This window comes from Rhinatrema bivittatum, chromosome 6, assembly GCF_901001135.1.
Source record: "Rhinatrema bivittatum chromosome 6, aRhiBiv1.1, whole genome shotgun sequence".
Taxonomy (NCBI): Eukaryota; Metazoa; Chordata; class Amphibia; order Gymnophiona; family Rhinatrematidae; genus Rhinatrema; species Rhinatrema bivittatum.
In genome coordinates this window covers 12417138-12438542 of record NC_042620.1, presented here as the reverse complement: position 1 = coordinate 12438542, position 21405 = coordinate 12417138, and the positions used below count along the sequence as shown (strand labels likewise).

General features: G+C 49.2%; 1 protein-coding gene across 5 annotated transcripts in view; it reads right to left on the bottom strand.

Annotated features, from left to right (window-relative positions):
* Positions 1-21405, bottom strand: part of USP37 (ubiquitin specific peptidase 37) — a 539331-nt gene that overhangs the window by 313953 nt on the left and 203973 nt on the right. For all 5 annotated transcript variants that reach the window (XM_029605048.1, XM_029605049.1, XM_029605047.1 and 2 more), the window contains one exon: positions 2008-2139. In XM_029605048.1, coding sequence (XP_029460908.1) covers positions 2008-2139 — 132 coding nt within the window. The remainder of the gene's footprint in view (positions 1-2007; positions 2140-21405) is intronic.

Below are 21405 nucleotides of genomic sequence, written 5' to 3'. Positions count from 1 at the left end.
TCGGCCAAGCTAATAGTCAGGTGGTCCACTCAGTTTTTCAGGAAGGCCTCCTGAAAAACTGGGTCCTGGCCTTTCATCTTAAACAGGCTTTGAAGTAACAAATTCACCTGGGATGTAACAGCTTGTATGGCTTGAGCAATTTGCAATAGTGTCTCTTGTAGCTGAATGAATCATCCATGTAAACCTTCCACAATCTTCTGTAGCTGTTGCCGGCCCTCTGCCAGGACTTGTATTATCTGCTCTATATTCATTGTTTCAGTTGCACAACCAGCAACTGCTGACCCTCCAGGTAAAGGAGGAAAAAGAGTTTTTTTAAAAATTCTTTCTGGCTGCTTCAGGCGGGGCTAGCTCCCTTGGCCTGTGCTAATGAACTTCTGAGCTGCCCTGCAGCCAGGCCCCAGAAAAACAAGAAACCCCAAAACTTTTTTTTCTTCTCTGTCTCTGTGGGCTCCTGTCTGTGCTGCATGGTTAGAACAGGGATCCCACCGCTCTTACCATATGTGGTACTGAGCGGTCAGGACTAACCAGAAAACAGAATCCAGGCTGGACTTTGACAAAAGTCTTTATATGCTTCGTTATTGGTGAACAATAAAACAAAACATCACAGCTGATTTATGCAGTTCAACAAAACAATTGTGGAAATACAACTTACAGTTCAGTTATAGTCGCTTTCTCAAGGCTTCTGTCTTTCTCCTGGGTCCCCCCATCCCTCTAGCCCTGGTCTCCTATCCCAGTCCGCAGGGATCCACTCTAGCACAGAATCACTTGCTGGGTTGGAACTTAAGGAGGACCAGTACAGACAGCTGTGGCCAGTCCTTTAAGATGTTCTGAGGGAGGCTTTTTTTTTTTTATACACTCCTTCATAAGTGCATCAATGCATCAAGTCGCGTCATGTGGGCATGGGTCTCGTGCAAAGGCTTCAATGTGTCATGGGTCGAGTGCACCAGTGGGTCGTGCATCATGTACATTGTTGTGCTGTGTTTCGAATGCGCCGGTAAACCATGCATCATGCACAGAGTGTATAAATGTGTTACCCATCAACATCTTCTGCCAAAGGTCCTGAAGATTAATGCTTTACAGATGTGCTGTGCTTCAAGGATTTATGCTTCTTCAACATAGATTGTGACCGCCCCAAGGTGTAATGCCATTTGTTCCTCGATGTAGGATGGCTTGTACTACTCAACTCCCTGTACCAATGGAGGAGTTTTGAGGGAGGTCCAGCTCAACTTCTTCCCATCAACACAGATGATGCTGCATTGTGGGAAGAGGATCTACTGTGACTCTGGAGAGATTTATGCAGCTCCTCGATTCTGCTAGCCCTAAACTCTGGCACTGCAGGGTCATCTGCCTGCAAGCGTTGCATTTGCCCAATCATGGTTCGGGCCAAGGCATCGACAGCGCAGCTCGTGCCCATCCGTGAGGGACATTACCTTGCCACAAATGCAATTTTTTAACCCACTGATGGTAGTTTTCTTTTCTGCCAGACTTGGTGAGGAGGCAAATGTATTTTTTTTTTTTGTCTTTTAGCACTGAAAAGTGCTGTTGTAGGTGCTTACAGAGGCAGTGAGACAACTAAAGAAGGTAAATAATGCAGAAAAATATTGAAAATTAAGAATTTAGAGAAAAAATATCTGGAGACACTGCATACAAAAAATGAATGAGGAAGCTCATAAGGCAATTCTTGCACATGCTCAGTAGAACTCAAAGCTCTACTAGCTAGGAGAGAAGTCCATTCAGTGACAACGGATGACATCATCCATATGCCATGGCTAATTAAGCCTGCTTATTGACAGATAGCCATTGGATAACACAAAGCTTTCAAACATACATTTTGTCAGAACATTTTGCATCAAACTCAATAACAGAAGCAGATGTGATCTGTTGGATGGCCAGATGAAACCATAAGCAAAATTACAATGAGACACAACAGACAGATCCAGTGGTCTGATACAGTGCATATTTAACAGACAAACAAGTTGTGTTCCAAACAAACAATCATCCCGTTACCTGATAAGTGCATTAAAAGGGATTTTCTTCCAGGGAATTCCTTGCTTTAGCAAATCATTAGCAAATGGCTGAAGAGAAAATAGAGACTGTAAAATAGCATTCATGTAGCATGTATTTCCCAAGTTGGAAAAGCTGAAAGATAAAAAAAATAAAAAAAGTTACGAGTTAAACCATCTATAAAGCAAAATTGCTTAGCTCTAACAGATGTTCTCCTAGGACCGCAGGATGTTAGTCCTCACACATGGATGACACCATCAGATAGAACCCGGCACGGAAAACTTATGTCAAAGTTTCAGGAACTTTGACTAGGCACACTGAGCATGCCCTATACCATGCATCCATGCAGGGTCCCTCTTCAGTCTTATGACATAGAATTATATAAAAATGAAAATGTAAGGAGAAACCCAACTCCGTCGGGTGTTTGGGCGGGTTTCGTGAAGACTAACATCCTGATGTCCTAGAAGAACACCTGTTAAAGATAAGCAACTCTGCTTTCACCTAGGACAAGCAGGATGGTAGTCCTCACACATGGGTGAATCCCTAGCTACAAGCTGCTCCGTAACACAAAAGGACACCAACCAGATGCCAACGGGCATAACAACCACAGTGCTGTTGCTACAGAGGAGGAAGACAGCCTTGGCCCAAACAATAGGCCCTAGGCAGGGAGAGTTTGGTTCTATACCTCGAAGAGATTCCTGAGGATAGACTGGCCGAATCTACTGTCACGTCAGCCATCCTTGTCCAAACAGTAATGCGATGCGAATGTGAGGAGAGAACTCCACGTTGCAGCATTGCAGATCTCCTCCATGGAAACTGATCCCAAGTGGGCCACTGACTTTGCCATGGCTCTGACAGAATGAGCCTTGACATGACCCCTAACATGCAGTCCCACCTGAGCATAACAGGAGATGCAATCTGCTAGCCAACTGGATAATGTCTGTTTGACAATGGCAACTCCCAACTTATTCCTATTAAAAGAAATAACAAGATGGGTGAATTGTTTATGGGCTTCTGTCCGCTCCAGATAGAAGGCTAAGGCTCTCTTGCAGTCAAAACTGGCAGTGCTCATTCGTCTTGGCGCGAATGGGGCTTGGGAAAGAATGTTGGCAGGATGATTGACTGATTAAGATGGAAATCAGTCACCACTTTAGTAAGAACTTAGGATGTATATGCAAGATCACCCTGTCATGAAAAAAACAGTGTAAAGTGGATAAGTCACTAAGGCCTGGAGCTCGCTGATCCTGCGTGCTGAGGTGACTGCCACTAAAAATATGACCTTCCAGGTCAGGTACTTTAGGTCACAGGAGCGCAGCAGCTCAAAAGGAGCTTTCATCAGCTAAAATAGCACCATGTTAAGATCCCAAGACACAGTGGGAGGCCTTAGGAGAGGCTTCAAGTGAAGCAGACCCCACATGAAACATACAGCTATAGGCTGTACAGAGATGGGCATAGCATCTACACCATGGTGGTATGTGCCAATTTCACTAAGATGAACTCTAACAGAGTTGCTTTTTAAGCCAGCCTCCGACAGGTGTAGAAGATAGTCTAGTAGTTTTTCTGTGGGGCAGGAGAATGGATCCAAGGCCTATTGCTCATACCATACGGAAAACCTCTGCCAATTCAGTCCATAGGACTTTCTAGTGCAAGGTTTTCTGGAAGCCACCAGGATCCGAAACGCATCCTGAGAGATTGAGCAGTTGCAGAATTATCCTCTCAACATCCAAACACTGAGCGACAGAGCCTGGAGGTTAGGATGCTGCAACCTGCCTCAGTCTTGCGTGATGAGCTCTGGAGAAGTCTCCAGACTGATCGGTTTCAAAATGGAAAACTGAAGGAGTGGGAAACCAGACCTATCTTGGCCAATGTTGAGATTACTTACCTGATAATCTCCTTTTCCTTAGTGTATGCAGATGGACTCAAAACAAGTGGGTATATAGTGTGCTCGTGCTAGCAGTTGGAGACGGATCTGACGTCAGCACGGGTACATATACCCCCACAGGAAGTGTAGCAATTCAGTAATCTTCCTTGCAAAAGCTTTTATGGATATATGTGTGACTGACCGATCGTTTAAATGAACAGGATTACCCTGACCAACTGATGGTAGCTGGAGACCGCCAGTGTTCTCAACTGGAAGGCGTCGACACCCGGCAGAGTGGAAGCCCTATATAAGCAAACAAGGCTTACCGTGAGTCGGCGAATCCCATGTCTACCGGCAGCCGGGCGGGATGCTGAGTCCATCTGCATACACTAAGGAAAAGGAGATTATCAGGTAAGTAATCTCTACATTTCCTAGCGTGTAGCAGATGGACTCAAAACAAGTGAGATGTACAAAAGCTACTCCCGGACTGAGCGGGAGGCTGCCCGAGGTCCGTTTAGGATTGCCCTCGCAAATGCTGTGTCCTCCCTGGCCTGAACGTCCAGACGGTAGAACCTGGAGAAGGTATGGAGGGAGGACCACGTCGCCGCTTTACATATCTCTGCAGGCGACAGCATCCTAGTTTCTGCCCAAGAGGCTGCTTGCGCTCTGGTAGAATGAGCCTTGACCTGTAGAGGTGGTGGTTTTCCTGCCTCTACGTAGGCCGCCTTGATAACTTCTTTGATCCAGCGGGCGATGGTTGGCCGTGAGGCCACTTCTCCTTGCTTCTTCCCGCTGTGAAGGACGAACAGATGGTCCGTCTTTCGTACTGCTTCTGACATTTCCAAGTATCTGGCCAGTATTCTGCCGATGTCGAGATGACGCAGTATTCGACCTTCTTCTGACTTCTTCAAACCTTCCGTGGTTGGCAAGGATATGGTTTGGTTGAGGTGAAATTGTGAGACTACTTTGGGTAAGAAGGAAGGAACCTTGCGAAGATGGATAGCCTCTGGAGTGATTCTGAGAAATGGATCACGGCAGGACAGTGCTTGTAGCTCTGAGATGCAGCGTGCTGAACATACAGCCAGCAAGAACACCATCTTCAAGGTCAACAAACGGAGAGACAGGCCTCGAAGGGGTCTGAAGGCGGATCCCACTAGAAATTCCAACACTAGGTTGAGGTTCCACAGGGGCACTGGCCACTTCAGTGGCAGACGAATGTGTTTGACTCCTTTCAGGAAACGGGAGACGTCTGGGTGTTTGGCACCGTTAGGACCGTAGCAAGACAGCGCTGCTACCTGAACCTTGATGGAGCTGAGGGACAGACCCTTCTGAAGTCCATCTTGTAGGATGTCCAAAATGATAGGAATCTTAGCGGCATGTGAATTGGTGCTGCGAGAGTCGCACCAGGCTTCAAAAACTCTCCAGATCCTGATATATGTCAGTGATGTGGAGAACTTGCGTGCTCGGAGGAGTGTGTCTATTACCAGCTCCGAGTATCCTCTTTTCTTCAATCTAGCCCTCTCAATGGCCAGACCGTAAGAGAGAATTGAGCTGGATCCTCGTAGAGGATGGGACCTTGCAGCAGCAGGTCCCTGTATGGAGGCAGAGGTAGAGGATTCCCTGCCAGTAGTCTTCTCATGTCTGCGTACCAGGGTCTTCTCGGCCAATCCGGGGCCACTAGAAGAACTAGGCCTCTGTGTCGCTGAATCTTGTGTATAGTGGTGCCCAGCAGGGGCCATGGAGGAAAGGCATATAGCAGGATCCCCTGAGGCCATGGCTGTACCAGGGCATCGATCCCCTGGGATAGCGGATCTGCTAGTAGGTCCATGCCCGGCGTCCCCCACTGATCCACAATCATCTGGAAAGCTGTGGGTGACAGCTGCCATTCCCCTGGATTTAGGCTTTCTCTGTTGAGGAAGTCTGCCGTGGTGTTGTCCTTCCCGGTGATGTGAACGGCGGAGATGTCCTGGAGATTCGCTTCCGCCCAAGTCATCAGGGGGGCTATTCCTAAGGATACCTGTCGGTTGATGTATGCCACCGTGGTGGCATTGTCCGACATCACTCTGACCGCTCTGTTGCGAAGTCTGTGGGCAAATCGCAGGCACGCTAGCCTGACTGCCTGTGCCTCTAAGTCAGTTGATGTTCCACCTTGACTCTTCTCTGTTCCACCGCCCTTGGGCGGTGAGTTCTTTGCAGTGTGCTCCCCATCCGTTCAGGCTGGCATCTGTAGTGAGCAGGGTCCAGGTTGGGGAGGACATTCTGGACCCCCAGCTCCTGTGGCCGGGCTGCAACCACCACCGTAGCTGGTTCCGTACTGTGGCTGGTAGAGGTAGGTGCGCGGTGTAGTTCTGTGATCGTGGGCTCCACCGAGATAGGAGGGCGCGTTGTAATGGTCTCATATGAGCCCGCGCCCATGGTATCACCTCCAGAGTGGATGCCATGAGGCCGAGGACCTGTAGGTAATCCCGAGCTGTGGGCCGGCTGGCGCTCAGCAGAGCCTGTAGATGATTCCGGAGTTTCAACTTCCTTTTGGAGGTCAGGCTGACCTTGTCTTCCTGGGTGTCGAATCGGACTCCTAGGTATTCCAGCGACTGAGAAGGCTGTAGGGAACTCTTGTTCAAGTTTACAACCCATCCTAGGCTTTCCAGAAGAGCTATAACTCTATTGGTTGCCTGGTGGCTCTCCTCTGGTGACTTCGCCCGGATCAGCCAGTCGTCCAGGTAAGGATGGACGAGGATTCCCTCTTTCCTGAGGGACGCTGCCACTACTACTATGACCTTGGTAAAGGTCCGCGGCGTGGTGGCTAACCCGAAGGGTAAAGCTCGGAACTGGAAGTGTTGGTCCAGGACCTTGAAGCGTAAATAGCGCTGATGATCCCGATGGATTGGGATATGCAGGTAGGCTTCCGACAGATCTAGAGATGTGAGAAACTCCCCTGGCTGTACTGAATTCTTGACAGACCTCAGAGTTTCCATGCGAAAGCTGGGGACCCGTAGGTATCGGTTGACTGACTTGAGGTCCAGGACGGGCTGGAAAGTGCCCTCCTTCTTGGGCACGATGAAATAAATGGAATAATGCCCTTGCAGGCACTGGGATTATGGCCTTTAGGGACAGGAGCCTCCTCAAAGTAACCTCTAGGGCCGTCCTCTTGATGGGCGAACAAGGAGATTCCACAAACCTGTCCGGCGGGAGTCAAAGAAAATCCAGGTAATACCCTTCTCGGATGATGGCAAGGACCCACTGATCCGAGGTAATCTCGACCCACCTTCGGTAGAAGAGGGATAGCCTGCCCCCTTTGGCTGCTACCCCCGGATGGGTCGGCTGATTGTCATTGTGGGGTACGGCCGGGACCTGAACCCGAGCCTGTTCCCCTCTTGTTGTGCTTAGGCCGAAAGGACTGGTTCCTGGCCTGCGAACAAGGTGCTTGGTAGCGAGTCCTGTAAGGGTTGAAGCGCTGAGAGGTTCTACCTCTGGATGGTCTAGGAAAGGGGCGCTGGTTCCTTCTCGACCGGTCTTCTGGTAGACGGGGTAATGGGGAGGCGCCCCATTTATTAGCCAGTTTCTCAAGGTCGCTGCCGAACAGGAGGGATCCCTCAAAGGGCATTCTCGTGAGGCGTGTCTTGGAGGAGGAGTCGGCCGACCAATTACGTAGCCAGAGCTGTCTCCTGGCCGCCACTGAGGATGACACTTCTTTGGCTGCCGTACGGACTAAGTCGGAGGCTGCATCAGTGAGGAACGAGAGAGCTGATTCCATTTCTTCTCCCGGGGTGTTGTTCCTAGCCTGTGATAAACAGGAATGTGTCACCACGGTGCAGCAGGTCGCAATTCGTAGGGACATGGCTGCCTCCTCAAAGGCTTGTTTCAGAATGGTGTCCATGCGCCGGTCATGTGTATCCTTGAGGGCCGTCCCCCCTCCACCAGAATGGTGGTGCGCTTCACAATTGCGCTAACTATGGCGTCTACCTGGGGGCACGCCAGCTTCTCCTTGGTTGCCGGGTCTAAGGGGTACATGCCAGCCAAGGCCCGACCCCCTTTGAATGAGGCCTCCGGCGTATTCCATTCCAGATCGATTAACTGCTGAGCTACATGTAGGAGGGGAAAATGGTGAGACGTTTGGCGCAGGCCCCCGAACAGGGGGTTCATTCTAGGTTCCTCAGGGGCATCGTGGCCCGGAACAGCCAGCTCCGACAGGCATTGAGAGATCAGGCCTGGGAGATCCCCTTTCAAAAAGAAACGCCTCATGGTCCGATATGGTTCAACCCCCGAGGGCAGTTCTCCCTCCTCGGGGGACTCGTCGTCTTCCTCAGGGCAATCTGAATCCCCATAAGTGGGGGTTCCGGGTGGCGCGTGGCCGTGTCTAGGCCTTGAGGGTCCAGGGGCCGGGTCATCCGGTATGTATGGACCCGCTCGGGGAGCAGCCTGCATTGTGACAAAGGCATGAATCCCCTTGAATAATTCCACCCAGGAGAGCGAGGCAGGATCTGGTCTGAGGGGTACCAGGTCCCTTGGGGTCCCCGGCTGCTCACTGCTGCCTGCTAGGTCCGGGGTGTTCCCTGCGGAACTGGCAAGTACACTGGGCTGTGACCGGTCCTGGCCTGGAACTCCCAGGGCCTCTTCACATTGGGTACATAGGGAGTCTGCTTCCTCGCTCTGTGTGGCTCTGAGGTTGCATGCCGAGCAGAGGCTCATGCCTGATGCTGGAGGGGCTGGCTCCGCTGACGCATGGGCTCTCTGACGCTCCATGTGTGCCTGGGAACGGACGTATCAGCGGACGCCTATGCACGCGCGCCTAACAGCGTGCGCCTAACAGCGTGCGCCTATCGCGCGGTGACAAACCAGGCAGGAAAATGGCGACCTCCTGGCGGATTGCCACATAGGCAGTCTGCGAATCCTCGCTTCCTCAGAGACCAACAAGTAAAGATGTACGCCTTACCTTGTCTTCGGCGCTTCCCGGTTGCGACCCGGGCGGTCTCCGGCTGCGGGGGGAGAGGGTGAGTACCGTCACCGCCGTGCTCAAGGAAGTGCACCCGCTGCCTCTGGGCCGCGCCTGAACTCGTCTCGCTCGGGGGCCAAGTCCACGCCGGGACCGAGGCTGCCTCTATGCCGCGCCTGAGCCCTTCTCACTCGGGGGCTAGGTCCCTGCCGCGAGCCGGCCACCGGACCGAGGCCCTTATCTCCGAGGGACCACGGAAATCGCCTCGGGAAACTCAACTGGGGGAGGGACCGACTGGTATCACCGCAGGAGTGCGGGGCTCGTCTTCAGGTAGGTTTCTTCTATGAATTTAGTTGTGTAGAATTTGGAAACACGCTCAGCGAGCGTGAGGTAGCTCCAAACTGCTTTGGAGACAGAAATTACTGAATTGCTACACTTCCTGTGGGGGTATATGTACCTGTGCTGACGTCAGATCCGTCTCCAACTGCTAGCACGAGCACACTATACCCACTCGTTTTGAGTCCATCTGCTATACGCTAGGAAATGAGGGGATATGAGAATCATAGCCCCTCTGTCCTTGCAAAGCTTCAAGAGAGTCTTGTCCACTAAAGGAGTCAGAGGATACGTGTAGAGGACCCATGCCTCGATGGCAGACAAAGGCATCTGAGGCTGATTTGTCATCTGTCCTGTACAGGGGGCAGAACTGAGTCACTTTTCTGTTGCAGGGGGATGTGAATAGATCCACATTTGGACTCCCCTAGAGGCAAAAGATCCAGTTTGCTACCTCCTGGTCCAGAGACCACTTTCTGTTACCATATTCTCCGTTCCAGCCAGATACAAGGCCCTGAGCACAGGACCAGATCTGGACCCCTTCCTGACACAAGAAGTATGATACCGTGCTTCCCTGCTTGTTGACATACCACATAGCTTCTTGGTTGTCTGTTTGGATCAGGACAACTTTGATGGATAGCTGATCCCTGAAAGCCAACAGAACATACCTGATCGCCCAGAGCTCCAGGAAATTGATTTGACAACGTGCTTCCTGGGTGGACCAGAAGCCCTGGGTGTGGAGTCCCTCTACATGAGATACCTATCCCAAGGTGGATGCATCTGTGGTTAGGACAATTTGGGTAGAGGGACTTTGGAAGGATATTCCCTGTTCCAAATTTGAGAGTACTTGCCGCCAAGACAAAGAGTCCTGGAGAGACGAGGTGATTCGGATGTGGTTCTGGAGGCTCTGCATGGCCTGGTGCCACTGCAACTTCAGGGCCCACTGGGCTCTGCACATGTGCAAATGTGCCAAGAGAGTAACATGGACAGTTGTGGCCATGTGGTCCAACAGACTTAACATGTGCCGAGCTGACACCTGCTCGCTCTGTTGAAACACTGCTGCTATAAACATCAAGGTGACCGCCCTGGAAGCTGGCAGGAAGGCTTTTGCCTGAGCCATGTCTAGCATGGTTCCTAAGAAGTCCAAATGAGGTGACAGGATGAGAGGGACTTTAGATAGTTGATGACAAACCCTAGTGACCCCCAACACTCAAATGGTTAAGTGCATGGACAGAGTGGCTCTTGCCTGAGATGTGCTCTTCACCAGCCAATCATCCAAATAAGGGAAAACATGCCCTCCCAGACTGTGCGCCCCTACCATGGCCAGGCATTTTATGAAGACATGTGGGGCAGACTCTAGCCAGAACGGCAACCCTCTGTACTGGAAGTGCTGTTTTCCCATCACAAATCTGAGATACTTCCTATGACTTGGGAAGATTGATGTGAGTGTACGCAGCCTTCAAATCGAAGGAGCATAGCCAGTCTCTTTTTTGTAAGAGGGGAATCGAGGTACTCAGGGAACATCTTGAACTTTTCGTTTTTTAGAAACTTGTTCAAGGCCCTCAGGTCTAGGATGGGACAGAGTCCTCCTGTTTTCTTTGGAATCAGGAAGTACTGGAAGTAGAATCCCTGCCCACTTTGCCTTGGTGGAACAGGTTCGATTGTACTGGCTGTTAAGAGGGTGCAGCGTTCCCTTATTAGTACCTCTGATGCACTATTGGCCCCAAAAATGGGCAATCAGGGCAATTTGGCAGGTCACCCACTAGGTTTAATTGGTATCCTTGACGGATGATGGACAGAATCCACTGGTCTGAGGTTATACTAGGCCTCTGATTCGCAAAGAATCGGAGGATTCAGCTTCTCGGGTACAGGTGGCTGGCTTATGCTCCCTACAATCCAGTCAAAACCCTGACCCTGGATTTGACTGGGACACTGGCTAGGACTTGGGTGCTCTCTGCTGCCTGGGATGGCTGCGGGAGTGAGGTGCCGGAGGATAGTACTTCCTCTGGAGGTAGAAAGACTTCCTCTGACCCTGTCTCATCAACCTCCTGGCTGAGGAGGGCGGATCGGAAGTGCTGGCAGAGAGAGTTGTTGGAAGGTTTCATAGTGGTCCTGTAACCTGGCTACCGCATTCCTCACCTCATCTCTGAAGAGATTTTCTCCCGTACACAGCAAGTCAGCGAGACTTTCCTGTACCACTGGTTGGAGATCCGAGGCCCGCAGCAGCATTCTGTGGGCGCAGATTCCTGCTGAAGAGACTCTCAATGCTGTTTCAAAAACATTGTAAGTTATATGAATCTCATGTTTTCCGCGCTCCATGCCCTTATGCACCAGCAACATGAGGGTGTCCTACTGCTGTTGAAAGGCAGCTGCTTGGCCACATCCTGCATCTGCTTCCAGAGGTTCTATGAGTATTGGCTCATGTAGAGCTGGTAGGAGGCGATGCGGGAAATGAGCATGGCACCCTGGAATACTTTCCTCCCAAGAGTGTTTATCGCCCTGTAATCCTTCCCCAGGGGCACCAAGGGGTGGGTCTGAGAGAGCTTGGCCCTCTTTCGGCTTCGACTACCACTGATTGGTGCGGCAGCTAATGTTTATAGAATCTGATTGCCTTCTGGACAAAGTAAACCACATCTGCCTTCCTGTTCACAGGAGGTACTGAATGGGTGTTTGCAGATCCTCAGCAGCAACTCCTTAAGGATCTCTTGCACCAGGATCACCACAATCTCCTTAGGAGCCTCCACAAACTGGAGGATTTCCAGCATTTTGTGCCTGGCATCCTCCTCTGTCAACAAATGAAAAGGGATGGCCTCTGACATCGCACAAAACCTACGAAGATTAAGTCCTCTGGTGGAGACTTCTTTCGTTCTTCTGGAGGGGTTGGCTCTGAGGGGAAACCCTCTGAGTTCACGGAGGAGGAACCTGCAGTGTCCACCCCCAGGGGTCATATGAAGCCTCATCCTCACTGAAGTCCACAGGGGATGGGGCCTTAGGTGCTCGGCCTTCATCCAGATGCATAGGCACCAGTAGCACCGGTGCTGGCCCCAGCAAAGCTGGACAAGGGGCTACAGGCCTCGGCGTCCCTGCTGGCTTTGGTGAAGCTTCCTCCTCAGAGAAATCACAACGACCACTGTATTGGTTGGGGGCAGCATCGGTGCCCCATCGGGCATCAATGGCATCCTGGCAACCAACGCCAGCTGGGTTGGTAAAGCACCAAAGAGCATATTGAGCCACGCCAGCAGCAGTTCCAGAACAGATAGCGCTGGTATCGGTACTGTTGGTGCCACAGGCCCGATGCCCTTCAGCGCCCGTTCCACTGCCAGCTGGACTCACCGCTGCAGTTCCTCCTCAAAGGTTGCTGATGCCAATACTGACTGGGAAGTAGGAGGGGTGGCCAGATTTTCCTCGGATCCCAGAGGTGGATTGGCGACTGGCACCAGGACCAGTGGACACCATCGTGGACCCGCAGCATCGATAGAGAATTGGCACTACTCGCTGCGAACTCGCTTCAGGGGCATCACAGCATGAGCCAGTGCATCCCCGAGCCCGGCACTGTGTATCAAAGGTGACCGGTGCTGACGCTTCCTCGACTTCCCTCGGCGCTCGGCCCAGTCTTTCCCCAATGTCGAGGTCGCCGATGACGAACCTGACATCCTCGATCTGGAAAAAACAGACAGGATCCGGTCTCCGGCGTCTCTATCCCCTGTAGCAGACAAATTTGAAGGCCCCGCCAATGTCGATGGCACAGTGTCCATCGTTCAAGGTCCATCAGTGCAGCTGCCGCCAATACAAACGTTGATGGCTCGGACTTTCCTGACCCGAAGAGTTTCTCCATCTTATCAAGTGCAATGTCCCTTAGGGGTCACCTGGGTACACATTTGGCAACCTTGGACGTAATGCGATGCCCCCAGGCAGAGGATACTTATCTCATGTGGACCCATGATGGACATGGTCCTTGGGTACCGAAGGAATCGATGAAAATCAGATGAGGCCATGACAAACGAAAAAAAGAGAAATAAAACGTGAGCGGTGACTGTGGACAATCAAAGCCGGCAGACACTGAGGCACCGCCACTACAGGGGGAACAATAGCGAAAACAAATTTACCAAGAAACCTGACTAAGGCGCCTATGGGGAGGAACCAAGAGGTCAATTAGCTCACTTAACCTCGAGGCGAAAGCTCCGCAAAATAAAAGAGAGAATGAAGAGGGACACTGCGTGGATGCGTGGTATAGGGCAGGCTGGGCATGCTCAGTGTGCCTAGTCAAAGTTCCAGAAACTATGACATAAGGTTTCCATGCTGGGCTCCATCTAATGATGTCACCCATGCGTGAGGACTACCATCTTGCTTGTCCTAGGAGAAAGCAGAGTTGCTTATCTTTAATAGCTATGCTCCAAAGACAGAAGATCACCAGGCACACATGTAAGTGATGTTATTGTTGCTAAGCACAGATCACACTCTTTTCCAGAGATTTCCAATAAACTCTTGAAATTCTCTAGGATATGCATGGCAGTTACCTTAGTTTATTTCTGCAGTGGGCTGTAATCTATATCTAGAGTTAAGAAAGCTCAACTCAAGAAGGGAGAGAGGAAGAATATGTATGCCTGGTGAATGACTGTCAAGACAACCAGATCACATGGAACCTCCTAGCTAAGGATTGTCTACTAGCATCAAAGGGGAAACAAGAACAAACTCAGCCAACCAAGGTAAACTGTTTTTGTCTGGCAGAACTTCCTTTTTCTCTTTTATTTATTTTTCAAGACAAGCCTGAACAATAAAAGCGGGTCACGGGGAGGAGAGAGTAGTTCTCTAACCCTCAAAATGACTGCCCAACATGTCGTCACATCAGGCAGCCGTATCTAAACAATAATGGGAAGTGAATGCTTGAGCTGAACTTCATGTCACAGCCTTGCATACCAATTCTATTGAGGTCAGCTATAGAGGGGCTATCAATGCAACCATGACTGTGACATGCCCCTCCAAGGTTAAAGCAGCTTGGGCATATATGAACACTATGCAATTTGCTTTTCAATTAGATGAAGTTCTCTCTGACACAGCAATACCAGGCATGTTGAGGCAAAAAAACAAAAGCTGGGCAACTTTAAGGACTTTGGTCTACTCGAGACAGAAAGCCATGGCTCTTTTAACTCTTAAGAGTGCAGGGGTTGTTCATCTTTACTGACCTTGGGAAATGCTAAAAGGAAAACTGACTGATTAAGGTGGATATCCATTATGATCTTAGGCTGAAACTTGGGCTGCATGCATAACAACCCTGTCGTGATGAACTTTACTAAAATGTGGATAACTTAGTAAGGCCTTAAGGCTGCCTGACTGTGAGCTGAATTGACCCTGATTAAAATGTAAGCTTCCAGTTCAGGAACTTTTGCCCATAGGAGGATAGAAGATTAGGAAAAGCTTTTTTCAGTTAAGTTAGAATCATGTTGAGGTCCATAACCCTGCGGGTGGCTTGACGGGAGGTTTCAAATGAAGCAAGCCCAGCATAAACCTTACAACTAAAGGATGTATAGACATCAGTCTTCCTTCTAAATAATGATGGCATGCTCTAATTTAACTAAGGCAAAGTTTGAAAAATCCACTTGTTTAATTTTTTTGGCAGGTGAAGTGATCTAGTCTTTCAGCCAGATCCATGGCTCTAGCCAGAAGTGTCAACTGTATCGTTGGGCCCAACCCAGGGCCCAGGCAGAAAGCGGCAGACACATCTTTGGCCCCAATAGGTCAGAGAACTGTAGCAGAGCAGGGGGAGAGAAAAGGGAACAAAAGGAATAGAACTGGAGGAGAGAAGAGATGGAGTTATAAGAGACTGAAAAAGTGGATAGAAAGAGGAGTGAAAAGGGGTGGGGGAAGAGGGAGCACTTTACATGGGGAAAATAGGAAATCAAATATAAGTGGAATAGAAGAAATGAAAAAGGATTATACCACCAGTGATGATACATGTTAGAATTCTTTATTTTCCTACTCCAAGTCAAGGCTTCCTTGTTATAATGTAACTGTATGCTCTGTATCTCTTGTTGATTGGTTAATTGTATATTCTACTTAGTTCATTGTAAACCGAATTGATTTGATTTGTATCAAGAAAGTCGGTATATAAAAGCCTTAATAAATAAAATAAAAATAAAACATGTATAAGAAAAAAGGATTGAGGGGGGAGTGTCTAATAAATTCCTGATATTTGTTATTTATATGATTTATATATTTATTTATTTATTTAAAATTTTTATATACCGGCATTCATGTTGCAAACACATCATGCCGGTTTACATATAACAGGGGTGTACAGTGAACAATTCAATAACCTATTTGTGTAGAAGGAAGCAGTTACAAATAACAAGGTAAAAGAACTGGGAGGAGAGAAGGAAAGGGAGAGAATTAACATTAGGTATAGGTATGTAATGTATTGTGTATGAATGTGGAGAGTTTGAGTTTATATGAATATAAATTATCTTGTATGTTATTACTATAAACATTTTAAATAAGTTTTTTATACAAATTGTTAAAATAAATTTTCATAAAATAATACACATACAGGTTTGTGTTATATTATTGATGATTGTATTTACATGTGGTTGAAATCCTGTATGTTTTGTGTATTTCGAACAAATAGCCACCAAAAAAACCACCTTTAGAGTCAAATCTTTCCTGGTGGCTGTCTTAAGAGCCTCAAACGGAGCTCCGCACATGCCCTTGAGGACCAAGTTAAGACTCCAAGAATGACACACCTTATGAACAGAGGGGCGCAAATGCTTCACTTTGCAGAGGAAACGTACTACATCCGGATGCGCAGCCAGAGTTGTTCCATGAACCTTGCCCCGCAAGCAGCCCAAGACTGACACCAGCACTCTGATGGAACTAAAGGACAAACCTTTTCTTAAGCCTCTCAGTAAAAGGACAGAATCTGCACCATCAAAGCTTGCTGAGGATTAAACCCTGATCCAAACACTAAGACTCAAAAGACTCTCCAAACCCGGACGTAAACCAAGAAAATAGAGGTCTTACGAGCAAGCAGCAGAGTAGAAATAACATCTTCCGGATATCCCTTCTTCCTTAATTGCCTTCTTTCAAAAGCCAAACCGCTAGCAAAAGCAATCTGCTTGATCTGAAAATATAGGGACTTGCCATAGAAGATTCTGTAGATGGCTCAGCCTCAGCAGACTTTCCACTGCTAGATTGACCAGATTCACAAATCAAGGCCTTCGTGGCCACTTTGAAGCCACGAGAATCATCTTCCCTGGGTGAACCTCTATTCTTCTTAGGACCTTACCCACTAGAGACCATGGAGGAAACACGTAAATCAAAGCAACGTGCGGCCAAGGCAGCACTAGGGCATTGACCCCCTTCCATTCAGTGTTCTCTTCTGCAACTGAAGAAATGCGGTACCTTGGCATTCCTTGGGGTTGCCATCAGTTCCATATGAGGCATGCCCCACCTGTGAGAAAATGAGGGTCATCGCTTCCTCTAAAAGCTCCCATTCTCCTAGATCCAATTGTTGTCAGCTGAGAAAATCTACTTGCACATTGTCAGACCCCGCTATGTGCAACACAGCTATCAAAGCCAGATGCTGCTTCACCCAGGAAATCAGCATCTCTGCTTCCAGAGCAACCACTTGACTCTTGGTACCTCCCTCGCGGTTGATGTAAGCCCCCCTCGTCACACTGTTTGACAGTACTCTGACTGAACGGTTCTGCAGAAAGGGAAGAAACTCCTCCAGAGCCAGCCGTACCACACTCATCTCTAGGTAACTGATGGACCAGATGACATCCTCCGCCGACTGGGACTGACACACAGCCCCCCCCCCCCCCCCCCAACCAGTGAGACTGGCATCAATAGTCACTACCATCCATTGAGGCACCTCAAGGTCCACCCTGTGGCACAAGTTGTCCCAAACAAGCCAGCACAAAAGACTGGACCTGGCAAAATCTGTAAGCGGTAGCAGAAGATGAAAATGCTCTGAAATCGGATCTCACTGGGATAGAAACGCTTTCTGTAGAGGTCTCATATGAACAAACGCCCACAGCACCAGCTCCAATGTCGAGGCCATGGAACCAAGGACCTGCAAGTAATCCCAGACCCTGGGCATTTGGGTCTTCAACAGGTTGCAAACTTGTACCTGTAGCCTGATAATCCACTTCTCCATGCCCACACAGGTATTGAAACACGCACCCAAAAATCCAGAACCTCTGAAGGCGAAAGGCAGCTCTTGGCCAGGATCACAATCCAACCTAAGGATCTCAAGCGGTGCAATATCACTTCCACTGCCAGTCTGCAAAGGTCCTCCGACTTCGCTCAAATGAGCCAATCATCCATATATGGATGCACCAGCACCCCCTCCTTTCTGAGGGCTGCCACTACCACCACCATTATCTTGGTGAACATCCTTGCAGCAGTGGCTAGACCGAATGGGAGAGCGCAAAACTGAAAATGCTTTCAGAGGATCATGAACCTGAGATATTTCTGATGATCCTGGCAAATCCCAATGTGCAAATATGCCTTCGTGAGATCCAGGGAAGCCAAAACCTCCCCACTTCACATCGCTGCTATGACAGACCTGAGAGTCTCCATCCTGAAATGGGGTCCTTGAGGGCTGCATTCATCTTCTTCAAGTCCAGGATTGGCAAAACATCCCTTCCTTCTTTGGCACCACAAAATAAATGGAATACCTTCCCGTCCCCCTCTCCTCCAGGGGGACAGGAACGATGGCTCCCTGCATTCTTAGTCTTTGGATGGTCTGTTGAATGATAAGCTTCTTTGCTGGAGAAGCACAGGGGGATATCATGAGCAGCTGAGCAAATTCTAAAGTGTAGCCTTGTTCTATCACTCTTAGAACCCACTGGTCCGACATGATCTTGACCCACTCCTCGTAAAAAAAGAGTCAACCAACCTCCGCTGGTTGGGATTGAGGAATGGTTCGGCTTTGTTTCATTGTGCAGACTTGGCCCTGCTAGTCCCTTGGCCAGATCCTTCTCGGTTCGCTCTTCATCCACAAAAGGACTGGGACCAGGACTGAAAGCTCCCTGAGGTCTGCCTCTATCCTGTGCCAGGAGCCCTACTCTGATGGAAATGCCTTTGGTCTCGAAAACGAGAGAGAACCAGCATAAATCTTTTGGCCCTTTAGGCTTATCTTCTAGTAGCTTGTGCTTGTGCTATTATCTCTGAGCTGCTTTATCAACTGCTCTAAGTCCTCTCCAAAAAGAAGCTTGCCCTTAAAAGGGAGCACTCCCAGCTAAGCCTTTGACGAAATGTCCGCTGACCAGTTCCGCAACCACAAGGGACTTCAAGCAGATACCGCAGAGACCACTGAGATCACTGTCCTAGAAGAGGAGGTGTGAATAAGATCATATAAGGAATCAGTTCCTTAAGCTACCACTGCTTCTAAGTGTTCCGCTTGTTCAGATTCCTGGAGTGAGAGATCCCTAGCACTCTGTAGCTACTGCACCCATCTCCGGCTTGCCCGAAGCATAAAACTGCTGCACACTGCAGCGCGGCTGCCCAGAGCAGTGACTTCAAAAATCTTTTTGAGGTGCACCTCAAGCTTTCTGTCCTGTAGATCCTTCAGAGCTGCCGCCCTGGCTACAGTAATGGTGGTTCTCTTGGTGAATGCCAACACAGAAGCATCCACCTTCAACATCTTTAAGAGCTCCAGGGTCTCCTCAGGCAAGGGATAAAGCTTATCCATAGCCCTGCTAACCTTAAGACAAGTCTACAGAGTGTCCCACTCTCTGGCCATCAACTGATTAACTATTCTACGGAAAGGAAAAGTCCTGGCCGGGCCCCACAAACCAGTCATGACTGGATCCACCGGGTCCAGGTCCGGCTCCTCCTGTGGAATCGCTATTCCCAGCTCTGCCAGGACATGCAGGATCAGAGGACCAAGCTCCTCTCTCTGAAACAGGCACACGACCTTCGGATCATCCCCTTCCATAGTGGGAATCTTCTCCGGCTCCTCCACCTGATCTGGGCCACTGATGGATAAGCTTTATCCCTTGCCAAGGCAGCCCCTAGTCAGACTTTGAGGGTAGGTCATCTGCGGCCCTCTGTGCCACAACCTCTGATTGTATGAATCCTTGTAGCCCCCTGTATCTCTGACAACCTGGGCAACTTTTCTGGGCAGGCCCCCAGGGGCCCTGTCCCTGGGAGAGCAAATCCTCATGCCTATACTGGCCATATAAGCCTCATGTAATAAGAGATCAAAATCCGGGGAAAACTGCGAAGGACCAAATAAATCCCCTCACAGGGGATCAGGATCCCCCTCTGGATGCCCCTCTAAGGCCCCCCAACCCACCTCTGGGCTTGAACTGGCTAGCGACAGTGCAGGCGGGAGATCCCCTCCCCCTGCCACCCTATCTTCAGCAGCCGCAAAAGTTTTTAAGATGGCTGCTGTTCCTGTGCTCAACAGGAATGGGTCGTCCGTGCCCTGGCGAGCTACCAGGGTTGCATTGCTTGGAGGATGCCGCCAAAGATCCCTGGGACTGGCCCTCTCCACCAGAGAGGTAGCGAGAACATCAGCCAAGTTTGGAAAGTCGCACGCCGTTCTCCCCATATGCAGAGCAGTGGCTAACACGCGGCATGGCCGGCTCGACTGAGAACGCGCTACATACACAGACGCTAGCAAAAAAAGGATCGGGAACCAGCTTGGACACCTTAACTCCGCTCATTGCCACTGATGGGGCAAGAGCCAGAAAGCACCGGCAACCGCTTCAGTGCTGCAAACTGCTTTGCCTGTTTTTCCCTTCTTTATTTTTTTTTTTTTCTCAAAAAACTTTACAAACAGGAAAGAAAGGGAGTACATTCTTGAAGAATGGAGGCAAAGGCTTCCCACAATCTTCACTGAAGGGGAGGGAGCTGTCCCACCACCTGTCATCCCCGGCGTCTGGGGTTCCCAATTCCTGCTTGTTCGCAACCTGCTACCAGGAAGGATGGTCCCACCAGAACCTGACAACCTCCTGGGAGGAAAATCTCAATTATCTTTTTTTTTTTTTTCCTCAGGTACAGAACCACAGGTTTTGCACCACCTCCATCTTCTGAAGCAGAGAAATACTGAGGAGATGCAGGTGGCACACCGGGTTAGGAGACGGTGCCTGCAAAACTTTCTCTGTCTCCATCTGCTGGAAGGGAGGCAAAACCCAGGAGTTTGGACTGATCTGGGTACTTACAGGGAACTAAGTCTGCTTGCATGCTGGTTAGACATATTACTCAGCTAGTATTTATTTATTTAGAAGCTTTTTTTATACCGGTATTAGTGTGATCATCATATCGGTTTACAACAAACTGAAGATAGAAATTACATAAAACAGGGTGGGGTGGGATAGCGGGGGCTAAGAGATAACTGAATAACTGGTTAAAGGATAGGCAGGAAGAGGAGGAACAAAGAATGCATAGTAGATAACATGATTATATCATTACATGAAAATGAATTAAAAAACAACATAACAGCTGGGGGAGTGGTATGATTATATGGTTATAGATTTCAAGGAAAAATCATAACAAGGTAAATATCAATAATAACAAGGTAAAAAATATCATGACAAGGTAAATATCATGTAAAGAATGATTAGTGATAAGGGGATGCACGGAGAGTAGAGGCGGAGGGTTTTATTCTGGGTATGCCAGTTTAAAGAGCCAGGTCTTTAATTTTTTTCTGAATTTATTGTTACAGGGCTCAAGGCAGAGATTCACAGGTAGTTTGTTCCAGTGGGTGGGGCCTGCAATAGACAGGGCTCAATCTCTTGTGGAAGACAGGTGTGCCTTTTTGAGGGAGGGGATATGGAGCATGCCGTTGCGGTTAGTTCAAGTGGGACAGGTGGATTGTATGAAGTGAAAGGGCTCGTCAAGCCAATTCGAGTTATGCATATAAATGGATTTGTGAATAATTGTTAAGGTTTTGAAGAGGATGCGAGAGGGGATGGGGAGCCAGTGAAGGTCTTTGAGGATAGGGGTGATGTGGTCGGATTTGTGTGCATGGGTGATAGTTCTAGCTACAGCATTCTGCAGCATTTGGAGTGGTCTTATGGTGGAGTAGGGGAGGCCAAGGAAGAGGGAGTTACAGTAGTCAAGTTTGGAAGAGAGGGTTGCCTGAATGATAGTGCGGAGGTCGTGGTTGTGGAGAAGCGGTTTGAGCTTTTTTCATGACGCTGAGCTTGTAGAAACCTTCCTTCAGGACTTTGTTGATATGTTTTTTCATGTTTAGTGATTGGTCAATTTGGACTCTGAGGTCTCGTACGCAGGGTGGAGAAGCAATGGAGTTGAAGGCTGGGTCACTAGA